This window comes from Cupressus sempervirens, chromosome 8, assembly GCF_028749045.1.
Source record: "Cupressus sempervirens isolate cs-2001-9-10 chromosome 8, ASM2874904v1, whole genome shotgun sequence".
NCBI classification, from domain to species: domain Eukaryota; kingdom Viridiplantae; phylum Streptophyta; class Pinopsida; order Cupressales; family Cupressaceae; genus Cupressus; species Cupressus sempervirens.
The window spans coordinates 340,944,603-340,957,756 of NC_143125.1; the positions used below are offsets into that span (position 1 = coordinate 340,944,603).

Consider the following 13,154-nt stretch of genomic DNA (forward strand, 5'->3'; position numbering starts at 1 on the left):
ACAGCAGATCAATGTAGCGTTATCTCATCCACAACTTATTCAATCTTCGAATGCTTAACTTTTATCAACTAGAAGTCATCTTATAAGTTTGCAAAAGTATATATGAGTGTACCACTGCCAATAATATCCAGAAGGAATTTTGTATTTGTTTTTTATAAATAAACTTCAATCTTTAATTAAAATTTATTTCAATCGCATTTATAATGTCCCAAATTGGAGAACATTACTTTATAGCTGATCCAATCTTCAAACGATTGTTATACCTGTGTATAGGAATTGGACTTCGAACATAGTGGTCAGGAACTTTCTCTCTGTCCAACTAATTACACAACCTCTAGTTAACTCTTTCCAAATTTTGTGCATCCTCCAACAACTTTTAATTCTTCTCTTCAAGTGCGCGAATATCCTTGTTGCCCTTTTAAAGATTGCTTTACCAATTATTGATATGCAATAACCCTCCACAAGAGTAATTTTTATTTCAAGCATAAAACTAAATGAAAATTGTAGAGCCTAGATTTCAGTAGGTCAAAATATAAGAAGAAAAAATAGCCATTGGCTCAATGTCACAAAATACTAAAGTACAGCTTACAATAAAGCTTTCAACATACAACAAGTTCAAAGTTTTTCCTCCATTTTTCCTCTAGTAGCATGCTTGTTTTCTCAGTTTATCTAAGTTTGTTCTCTTTGGTCCTCGAAGAACACTACTATTCATATTAAGTACTTGCATGTCGCCAGTCTTTCTGGGTCTTTCAGGGTTAATTCTCTGTGGTTCTTGGAGAACACTGCTTTTATCCTATGTGCTCCTGTCAACTTCAGTAATCATTTTTCAACTTCACTTATGTTCCAGTATAATCGAATTTTTATTTCGAGGTGTCATGTTTCATAAGGTGATGGAAACTATCATTAATATTTTCACTTCAGAGTTTTAGTACTTCAAAAGATTATGTCCCCAACTTAAACTCCTAGGCTATGGGCCATAAAAGTTGTTTTTTTTTAAATGGTTTGTATGGAGACCTTTTCAAGGAACAAAATTTCCAAATAATTGTAATGCCCTAATTTTTTCCTCCAAGCTCTTTACTTTGGAGTTTGAACAATAATTTCTGCATTAGATTTTGTGATTTTCGGTGAATTTCATGATTTTTAGGAGTTCAGGTTACACTTCTGAGTTTTGGTATTAAAATATCTACCTGACCATACAGTTCCAGCCACAGGTGAACTTATATTTTGGCTCATATCTCCTTAAATATCATTTATTTGCTTCTAGGTATTGTTCTACTGCACTCCCCTCATTTATGTTTTGGTGTGATTTTGATTTTTCGAGGTGAACTTTCCTTAGGGGAAGACCATAGAGCTGCTATAGCAGACACATGGGGGTTTTCTAGGGTGAAAACTGCTATTAATGGCTGCTAATTATCATCTTCTAAGGTGTTTGTGTTATTAGAATAATATAATAATATTTGTTATAATGGTCATCTTATTTGATATTTATTGACTTCCTTTAAATTCTTTCATCTTTAGTTATTATTAGGAAGTTTCCTTTCTGCCTTTCCTGTTTCTACTCTCAATTGTTTCTGTTATGGAAAGATCCTATTATATTTGCTTGTTTAAGGAGCATGTGTTATGGACAGAACTTATTTCCATAAGTTTTTTTGAAATATTTTTTAATGAAAAAATTGTGGGTTTTTGGCTGAATCATTAAGCAAAAAAGTGGCAGATTATAAAGGTTTCTTTCGACAGTTTTCTCTACGTTATTTGCATATTAGTTTTTGAGGTGTGTTGAAGGTTCTTCTTCCACACAAAATCTTTTGTTTTGCACATTGTTTTTTGCACGATTTTTTGGGCTAGAATCATGGGACTTTTCTCTACACGACATGCCTTTTGTCTTACCAGGCAATGAAGGGCTTTTGTTGTAATGCGTGGATTTCTGTGTTTTCTGGTATTTTCACAATTCTTTAAAATCATGGGTTCTTTCTCTGTAGGAAAGTGTTTTTATTTTTAGTTTCGACAATAATTATGGATAGTTTTCTGATTTTTCCCCACACAGTAATCATGGATCTTTCCCCACAAAATAATCATAAATTTATTTATTTTTGGTTTTTTCCCACAAAAAAATGGAGGGGTTTCTTATTTTTTTTCCACAAAAAAATCATGATGGATTTCTTTTATTGTTTTCCACAAAAACCCATAAAAGGTTTTCTGATGTTTTTCCACAAAAAACATGGAGGGTTTTCTGATTCTTTTTCCACAAAAATTCATGGAGGGTTTTCTGATTTTTTAGTTCAATAAAAAATTATGATCGCCACAAAAAATCATTTAAGGGTTTTGTCTGACTTTTTCCATAAAAATCAGAGAGTGATTTGCATGATTTTATCCTTAAAATGGTAATCTTTTGTTGTTTTGACAATTTTGAATGATAACTTTGAGGGTTTGACAAGTTTTTCCACAAAATTATGGTTTCAGCTTTTTGCTCATTATTTGTGAACAGAATCAAAGCTTTTAAAGTTGATCTCGATGTCTTTAGATAAAAGAAGGGATGGCTTTGTTACCCAACACCGGGTTCGAAGGATTGCAGTTGACAAATTGTAAATGAATGAAAAGTTTTAATGGCGTCCATGAGACCAAATGGTCTAAGGGACCACACTAAGGATAGATCACCCGGGCTGCTGCAGTTTCTCCAGGCTGTCCCTTTTTTGGTGGATCTGCATTAAGAAGATAGCCGCATTGTGCATTCTCGTCTTAACAAGTTATGTCGATCACCCATATTGTATCCTTGTATTGGTTCTTCATAAGCGGTACATTCTTTGATAGTATGATACTATGATACACTATCGCTGATAAATGTCAAATGAAAAAATGGTAGTGATAAAGATATATATTAAATAGCACCAGAGGAGTTTAAACAGTGATTATTTGAGTTGTCTTAGTTCTTGATTGTGGTCTCCATTCCCAAATGCTCTCACCATAATCAAATTTCTTATATAACAAGAGCTCTAGCAGAGCTTGAGTCCCTGCCTTATGAAGCATTGTTTCGTGTAGAGATATTATTACCATGTTTCAATATTTCCATTTTGATTATAACAAGATAGATGTTAAAAAAGATTAATGTTTTTGGTTTTACAATTGTCTATTTATTTGCTCGAAAGTTTCTTAAATTGTTCAGCTAGTCCATTTTATGTATATCTTGCAAGCATTGTATTCTATAAGAATACATTTTTTAAGGCATTTTTTCAAACAAATGATGTTTCCATTTTCTTGTATACAAATCTACCAAATCATAAGTGTGCAGCCGATCATTGAGACCTCAAAAATCTTCTTTAGTCTTCTACATCCTTGTGCTGCATAACTGGGAACGCGTTGCAGTTAAAGATAATGTTAATAACTTTTATATTGGTATGTTTTCTTTGCTCAAATTTTATATCTACTTCAATTTAGGTTTCTAATGTTCACTTTAGTTCCATATTCTTAGAAATCGGTTATTACTTTCCCTCTCTATCACCATGTTTAAAGCAAGAGCAAATCAGGTTTGAGAAGACAAAGAATGTGAATTTGAGGACCATAATGACAATCACATTGGTGTGGATCTCGACGGACTTGTGTCTTCATAGGTTAAACATATTGACTACTATCTATAACAATCAAATTTTGAATGATTTCAAACTAATAAGATAATATGATAATATATATAAAATCTTATAATTAGAAAAATTAAAATTTCCAAAGTAAAAAATATATAAATACAATGTAAAATAAATCTAAAAAATTAGTATATGACTTAAATATAAAATAATATTATAAACTAAAATTCTTCCAATTATTTAAAAACTATTAGAAGAAACAATTAATTGAAAGAACCGAGAGCTTTAAATGCTAATAAACTTCACATTTTAAATATAATATGACATGAGAAAACAGAAATTCAAAATGTTTAAATTTGCCTAATATGCATAAATACACCAAATCAAAATCATAAACATGTAAAATCATAATATTTTATATATATAACGAAAATAAGAGACATCCAGCTCATCAGACTTTCATTGAGCGGCATCTAGAAGCTTTTCCGAAAGTTTGTCACAAGAATAGAATATTTCTCATTTTCTTGTTGTTCACGTCTTTTCTGTACTGTCTCCTCAAACTGGAGCTGTCCCCCATTTCTGTGTGCACTAGTTTGAACCATATTTCGCCATTCCAAAAATTTCCTTTCAAATATAATGATGCAAGAAAAGCTGAAGATGGGAACAATATCTGGGACTTGAATGTGTCACTGGCAGAGATGAAGGCCTAATCATACTACGGATTCATCATGCTCCTGCAAATGCTGTTGGATTCCAGTCAAGCAATACCCACAATAGATGTGACTGTACTGATGCCCAATGATAGCCACCTTCCTGACCACACATCTCTTGCCATCGGTGATCTTTCTGAATTTCTCCTCTCCCACACCCCTCCTCAAGTTTAACAATCTCAAAAAATTCCACACTAGCTCCATCATCCCTTCCTCTCTGTTCCCAACCCTGGCAGACGCAATCTCACTCTGAACAATGTCTAAATTGTTGCCCCCAGTGTCTGCAGATCCTCATCTTCCATTACATATCATCATATCAGTGATGTTTTGCCCACAACCACTACCCATTCTCCATTACCTCCTACTCTTGTCCCATCCCTTACCTCTATCCCTACCCTTTCCCTCACCCCTGCTCCTGAATGGTGCTGCAGCTGGAGCATACAATTTAGTGCCAGTGATCTTAATTTGCACCATTCTAGTGGCTCTTGCACACTTGTGGTCTACATCCGCTACTATTCTTTTGGTTTTGGGTTTTTACTCCATCCTTTGAAACAATGCAACATAATGATCAATATTAACTTTGTGAACTTCATCTCATGCGGTTGCTCCTCTTGCAATGATATTTTTTTCTGTACAAAGTATCATTGAAACTTGCTGAAACAGTGTGAGAAACAGAGGTTTTTGAATCAAAGTCATTTACCAATGCCCCAGACACAACCCAAGTGGAAAGTTGAGGGATGTGTGAGGCCCCTTCATTTTCAGAGAAGCTTTTTCGTATTCAATGGCTGCTGCTTCTAATTTGGAGAATGTCCCCAGCCAAACCCTCATCCCCTGCATCCTCAAATCCCTTATTTCTGCCTCCAATTTCCCCATCCTTTTTGCATGTTGTCTGGATAAACATTATTTGGATTGTTGCAAGTTGTGGTTTAAAAGAGAATAAATGAGCACAAAACATTTGTGAACGTAAGATTGGATTGGATCATTAAACATAATTGTCAAACATCTAAATATTGTGCAGCTGGCGAAAAACGTAGGCATTGGAAAGGTGAGGCTTTATGATGCAGATTCGTCTGTGCTTACTGCCATCAATGGGTCACCATAGCATTGCCTAACGAGCAGGTCTAATTTGTTGTGCGGTGGCTTTCCAGGGCCGACATATGAGTGAAAACACTGGAAACTTCCTGAATGAATTTCCAGAATGGTCGGACGTCTATTTTTCCTATTTTCCGAGGCTGAAAAATATTTTTTACCCCTAACAAAAATGGTAACAACCAATAAGAATTTTCAAATTAGTGAATATAAATTTATTTTAAAATAAATCATTTCAAACCTTAGACAATTAGATATTTGTGTTTGAAAAAATAAAATGTGTGCCCTCACCAAAAACATTAGTTCCCTGCCTTATGTATAAGGCAGAGACTAACAAGAGATCCCACTAATAAGTGGGAATTTGGGAGTGGAGACCCTAAAGGGTTTAAGAGGCATCAATGATAAGTTGCACAAGGTCTAGATGTGAGGAAAAAAAAAAGATATATGAAAAGGTTCAATCAAATGAGAGCACAGTTAATAAAAAATGTTAATGCAGTAGATAAATTTAATGTTCAATCAAATGAGAGCACATGTAGCAGACCAAGGAAGGTGGATGGGAACAAGCTAGTTCCTCAACTTACTAGCAATGTTTTGAAGAATATTCTTAAACTCAAACCATGCTAACACGATTTTAATTTGCCATTTGAAAGATCAAGTAAGCATAATTCAATGCACCCCTCCATTTTAAAAAAAAAGATTGATTACAGCTTGTCTGGGTGCCTCAATGTTCATCTTTGAGTCACCAGGGCCTTTAAAGCATTTACGCTACTCAACCGTTCAGAAGACATCAGTCAAGACTTGCTAAAGCAATTGATCACTCTGACTGAATTGTATAGGAGGAGCCCCTTAGTTACTAAAATCTAATACTCTTTTGAAGTTATGAACATCCTGGCTGTTACTTCTGTGGCTAAGCTCAACATTTCAAATTTAATATTTCCAAGCATCACTCAGGTGCATTTTGTATGAAATGAGATAATATTATACTTTTAATGTCAATGCCTGTAATTGCTAACTCAATGATGCATGCACAAAATGCTTACAATATTCCTTATCCTGTGCAGTATTCCTTATCCCTGCTAAAATCTGGTATATAAACCAAAATTATTGAAAAAATTTGTAAGAAGCAAATTTTGAACCTTATTAACAGGCTTCCCTTCTGGTCCAGTCTGTTTGGTAACAAGAATTTGTCCAAGCATCTTTGCTGCACATTATATTAAAAGATCAAAAATTAAATGTGAACATAAACACTTTATGAATGAGCTCACCCAAATAGATACTTCCAAATCTAAGTATTTCAAAAGGTAGAACAAAAATAGGAACAACTAAGTCCAGTATTAGAAGATATATGAAGACTCATTCAAAAAATATACAAATTGAAACTGTGTACCAACTAAAATTTTAAATAACCAGAGCCCATTAATTATCTGAGGATAAAATTTCAGCCCTCAAATTTGTCATTTAAAATTATTCAAAATAGGAAAACAAAGTCTGGATTTCATATCACCTTAGTAGCAAAAATACTTTTAGAAGATTGACTTGGCAAAACAAAAGATGGACAACTATTCAATTAATTGGAAAAATTCAGGAAATAAAAAAATGCTACAAAAAAAGACTAGAAATTGAGGAAACAAACTATTTTTTTTAAATTTCATGCCAAATAAAGGGAAAAGCTGTTAGCATTATATGCTCAGTGTTGGCATTGATGTCAACTAATTGTTGTGCCGATGAAAACTTCCTGTGGTTGAGAAGTTGTGGTGATTGACAAGCTGGTAAGATGTTTGTCTGTGGCCAAGAAGTTCTTGTAATTGAGAAGCTGGTAAAATGTTCTAAGTATTGATTGCATTTGATGAATAGTTTTAATATGCAGGAAAGAGTATCTGACATATAATATGCAGGAAAAATATTTGAAGGTTAATAGATGTTTGGCTTTGTGTAATAAGATAATGTTCTAATGACTAGTGGTTTTTGTGAGTTGGATGTTACTTGCATCTGTTGTTTTCCCAACAAAGTGCTTTCTTGTTTTAACGCATGATGAAGTTTACTTGTTTTCTAGGGTATATTACCACATGAAATTTTACTTTTTGTCTTGTGAAGGTTTCAGTGATCGGTCATTTCGAGTTGCGACCTGTTTTCTACCATGCACGGATTTTTCATGATTTTTTTCCTATAAATCACTGTCTTTCAGGTTTTCATAATTTTTCAAAACAAAATTGTCTGCAGGTTTTGTACAATTTTTTCCACAAAAATCATGATCATGTTCTTTTCACTCTGTTTGCCCAATTTTTTCATACATAAATCATGGGCGCTTTCTCTACAAGAGGGTGTTCTGATTTTTTCCACAATATCATGACTGATGTTTTAGAGTCTGAGTTTTTCTAAAAAATTTCCTAAAAAAATCTAGTTGGGTTTTATATTTTTTTCCATAATTAGTTGTTTGATTTTTCAATTTTTCCTAAATTTATTATGGGTTTTGATTGATTTTTCTCCGCAAAAAAAGTGTTTGGTTTTGGTTGATTTTTCTCCTCAAAATTTGTTCCTATGTATTTTGATATTTTTTCAAAAATATCATGATTGGTGTTAGCCTCAGTGGTTTTTTAATTCTTCCAAAAAAAATATTGGAGGGTTTGGCAATTATCTCAACAAAATTGTAGTTTCAGTTTGAGAAGTTGTTCTTGGTATCTCTAGCTAAAGGGAGGAGCAGATTTGTTTACCTAAGATCATGTTGGAAGGAATTCGGTTACCTTGGTCATTTCCAGAAGTTTTGAGGTATCAGGGAAGGTCGCAATAGGGAGCTCATTTTGCAGAACGTTCTGAAGAAGAGAGCAGACTTCTCTATGCATTTGTGACCAAAAGGGGGCAGTCTTCTATGCATTTTTGACTAAAAGACCTGCAAATTATGTGAATTGTGGGATCAGACAGAGAGGCTATAGAAGTTGATCAGGAGATCATACATCGTTTCATTTCATATTTTTTCTTTTGCCTGGTAGAAGACAATTTACTCTTTTCGCAGCTTTGTGAAGACTTGAAACTTTCCCTAAAGTTGTACAAGTTCTGATAGGATTGTGATTTTCTTGGTAGTGTGCCTGAGCATCAAGGAGTCTGTTCCTTGGCTTCTGGCCTAAAACTTGTAATCAATTATTCATATGATGTGTTGGATTCGCACCATGGCGTTTCCCACATTGGGTTATTACTTCATATGTGTGTGATTCTCACTGTGGCCTTTCCCACATTGAGTTTTCCACATAAACTGATGTTCATGTGTGTGTGTTGTGATTGCTATAGCATTGATAATAGTTTGTTAGATTAATAACAAGAAATTGAGAATTGATGCAAAAGAATTTAGTATTTGTTTATGCTCATTCGCCCGGCAACATCTAAACAATAAACTAAAACACGTTGCTTACCAAGGGGGACACTCAGGTTTTTTCCAATTGCCCTTCATATATTTTACATTTTAGTTGTCTATTTAACCACTACCCATTCACCCCCGTAACATCAGGAGGTCTGCAACGATTGGTATGAGTGAGGTTCCTCTATAAGAAGCTTAACCAATTGAGGTAGATTAAAGGTGGAAAATGAACATAGCGACAAAGTACCTAAGCTTGAAAGATTAAATTATACTTTCTACAAGAAGAGGAAGAAATTGCATTTGGACTCTGTTGTTTGGTGTTCCCAGTGCTATTAAAAATGATATGTTCCTTCAACATCTGGTACTCCTACATGGAATGAAATGAAAGCACATGAGAATAATGAAAAGGAAAGTAATGTTATATTATTGATTTGAGTAATTGCGAATCATTGAAAAGTCATGGGATGCGAGACCGCATTTGAGATCTGGGAGACACTTGATAGCATATATGAAGGAGACAGGAAGATCAAGCAAATCAACTTAAAAGTTTGAAACTCTAAAAATGACTAAGGATGAGAATATTGAAGGCTTCTTACACCAAACAAAAGAAACTGTCACTTTGATCAGAGGTATAGTGGAACTTTATAAAACAACAAGTGATGCTGTGATATTGAAAGTGATGAGAACAATGACTAAGACCTACAAAATATTGTTGATTTCCATTCAACAGAATCATGATATAGTCAAATACAATTTGGAGATCTATGGTATTGTAACTACTTAGTTGTTTGAACCTAATGAAAACCAATATGAGAAGAAGGATGCTGCCCTCAAAGCAATTAAGTATGAAGATGAATCTTAGGCATCCTAATCCAAATGAGGCAAAAGCAATTTTTGTCACAAGAATGAAGAAAGGAACTGGCAACAACAAAGGTGATTTACCTGTCAAGTTTTTAATTGTGGAAGAGTGGGGCACTATCCTACTAAGTGCCATTCTAAGAAAATAAGAAAATGATAATCAAAGAAAAGATAGCTAAAGAGGGTATATCAGAAATGCTAGGGCAGAGAACAATAATAATAGTATGAAAAGTTTTTGCACAATGAAAACAAATTCTTTAAAGGATGAAGATAGAAATGATTCAAATCATGAAGTTACCTATCAAGGAAGATAACGACGACAGTTCTGGAAGTCAGAATACAGAAAAAGAAATTGTAAAGGCTGACCTTCATGGAAAATATTCAAAGAAGAATCCAGATCTTGGATTACTGATTCTGATTGTTCAAATCATATGATAGGTGACAAAGGAGTGTTTATAGAGAAAATATGATGGAGGATCAGTCAAATTTGATGGTGAAGGCATTGCACCTTGCATTGATCATAATATGCTAAAACGACACTATTTCTGTTGATGGAAAGCATAAAGGCTAATGATGTCTATTGTGTTAAGGGTTTGAGGCAAAGTCTTTTAAGTGTAAGTCAATGATGCAATAAAGGATTTGAGGTTAGTTTTCATTGAGGCTTGTGTGCGTGCTTGCGTTGGCAAATGTGTGTGCGCATGCACGCATGTGTGTACACGTAAATGTGCATGTGTGTGCGCACATGTGCGTGTGTGTGTATGAGCGTGTGGGAATGCCCATGTCGACATGTGCATCTAAATGTGCAGACGTGTGCATGTGCACGTGTGCGCACATATTGTAAATATAGTCCATATACATATTTAAGTAGATATACAAATATAGGTGTGAGCAATAGCAATATGGAACACAACTACACACACACACACACACACACACACATATGAATGTATACACACAAGGAACATGATATGAAAAATGCATATAGATGGAGATATATGCATAAGGAAAAACAAATAAGAGAAAACACTTTCACGTCAGATGATATTAGAGAAGGCAGGTCGTATAAGAGAAAGCAAGAAAAAACGCAGGAATAAGGTCTGGTGGCTGGAAATGGGGAAGTAATTTCCAGCTGAGCTTATACCACAGGCTCGAACACACCTCTTCAGGCATGTGTGTCTCAGATTTAAAATTTCTTGTTTTTCCGTTTACCATTCTTTCATTATAACGAGTTGCTTTAAATGATTTGAGGAACTCATTCTGCATTCTACTTATTATACAAATCTGCCATTGAAGTTAATCTGATGCTGTTGTTGAGCGAGCTTCATATATGTTTACCTACTTCAGTTATATGGAAGGGTTTTTACAATTCGAAAAGAGAATAGATCCAGGATTTCCCCTTTTTCATGGCTGTCTACTTTTCTCTTCTATTCTTCTTCTAAGACCATTCTCATTTTGGTTTGGGTTAAAAATTTGAGAAGAATTTTATGAGTAATACACAGAAACAAGAATCGCCACAATTCGTCCAATTCAGGCAATTCAGCAATTCGGCTTGAGTTGGCTGATTTTTTCTGACTCGCTGAATTGGCTCGGCAATTTTTTGCCAGAAATTGCCATGAATCACTGAGTCAGGCAATTTTGGGCGATTTTTACCAAAATCACAAAAACAAAAAAAATTGATTCTTTTTGTTGGTTGCATCTCAATTATGATTTATGATTATTTAAATATTTTATTGTTTTACTGTTTTGTTGGAAACAGTTAAAAACTTTTGGAGCACTTTGTGCTTGTTGTTTTGTTTTGTTTTCTTAGTTCGTTTGTTGTTTCCAGGCCTTGTACAGCCATGTACAGCCTGGAAACCTCGTATTATCGATATGGTAGAGTATGACAATGAAGATTTCTTCCATTGTTTTTTATTTAAGTTAATTTCATGCAGATATGAGAGAGTTATGAGCATCTTATGACAAATTTTCAGATTTGCAGAATACAGTCATGTTACAGCAATGTGTATGGTTATGTAATGTATGTTTTAAGGGAAGAAAACTTATATTACTGGAAAGAGGGATGAATTATCTTTCTAATGCAATTGGTTTTGTACATTTTTGTTACGTTTTGTGAAAGTTATGATAATTGTGGTGAAAATTGGTTTTAAACCCTCTTCAATGGAGCTACTGAAAAATGGGTCTCAGTACAAAGGGTGTATTTCTCAATTCCTGTGTTGGATTTCCTTAATTTTTGGATATGTTAACAAAAAAACTGATTTTCTAGGTTCTGTCCAAAGAATTTTTAAACTGGATGTCTGGAACAAAAGTTATGGATGACGAAGTATGGGTCTATGAGGACAGCAATAAGGTAAATTTGATTTGTGTTTTCTCTTGTTGGATGTTTGAATTGGAACTTGAAACTTCAAAGATGGTTGGATATATGTCAGTTGTATTGCTTGAAGCCTCTAATATGTTCATGAGAGGTATCTTGGTAATGTTGGTGTTGAAAGATCTTGGGCATGCTAGTGAGGATTGATAGGAAGGTGAAGCATCAAGTTGGAGTTAGGTGGAGTTGTGAATGTGGGAGTAGGAACAAGGGGTGTACAAATGTTAATGGATTGGGGAAAGAGACCATCACCTATGACCTTGTGGCCTATTGCCTATTGCCTTGGGAAACTCACCTAGAGTAATTTGGACTTTACCTAGTCCTTAATCAATCTTCTTTGCATCATATGACTATAGTACTTTAGGAAACTTGAAAAACAAAACAAACATGTAGAAAATAGTTTTTTGGATGATGCCAGATTGCTCTAACACCTTGGATGCAACTGCATCATTATCTCACAATGAAAAATTTAAATACTCCTCCCATTTTCTCATTTTCAATCATAATAACCCAGAAAAAAAAAATACACAAAATCCAGTTCATTAACAGTGTCCTTAACTCCAGGTCTAAGACCCAACAACAAAAAATGAAAGAGAGAATGAAAAATTTATCAATGCCCATAGCTGACCACTCTATGCACAATGTAACACTTGTCATACAAAGTCTCTACAATCTCCATGCAGTTTGTTCTAGAATTCAACAATATTTTCCTTGTGCTGAAACTGTTCAAAATAATATACCAAATCCTATAATCAAGAAGCCATCAATGGTGTTCCTGAAAATGTCAAATACAATATCCCCAGGCAAATCCCAAGATATCTCGAAGAATTCTCGACCATAAATTCTGGATTTGTAATTGAACTATATTTTTCCATTGTCATTCAAATTACGCTGCTATTAAAATCTAAAACTAATGTAAGTACAACTGAAGCTTTTATTTGCCAAAAAGTAAATCAAGACACTTTATTTACCCACAATCTCCTCGGCCTTCTCAGTTTTGACAATGTGAACACCGCCTTTAAATCCATTCTTGAAAGTTCCTAATCCTCGACCGCCTGCAAGAACTTGACTCTTGATAACAACCTGCACCAGTCTTTAGTTTAGAGCAGAGAGTGAAGAGAGAGCAAGAGAGAGCGAGAGAGAGAGAGAGAGATTTAAATTTAGTCTCTTTGCCTTAGAACAATGAAAGCATTAGACCATCACAATAA

At 34.3% G+C, this 13,154-nt stretch overlaps 1 protein-coding gene across 1 annotated transcript in view; it reads right to left on the bottom strand.

Annotated features, from left to right (window-relative positions):
* LOC149542733 (ATP citrate lyase (ACL) family protein) overlaps positions 1-13,154 on the bottom strand; it is a 169,622-nt gene that overhangs the window by 103,252 nt on the left and 53,216 nt on the right. Inside the window, exons 3-4 of the mRNA XM_089797617.1 lie at positions 12,918-13,029; positions 6,511-6,575 (exon numbers count right to left, since the gene is read on the bottom strand). Coding sequence (XP_089653743.1) covers positions 6,511-6,575; positions 12,918-13,029 — 177 coding nt within the window. The remainder of the gene's footprint in view (positions 1-6,510; positions 6,576-12,917; positions 13,030-13,154) is intronic.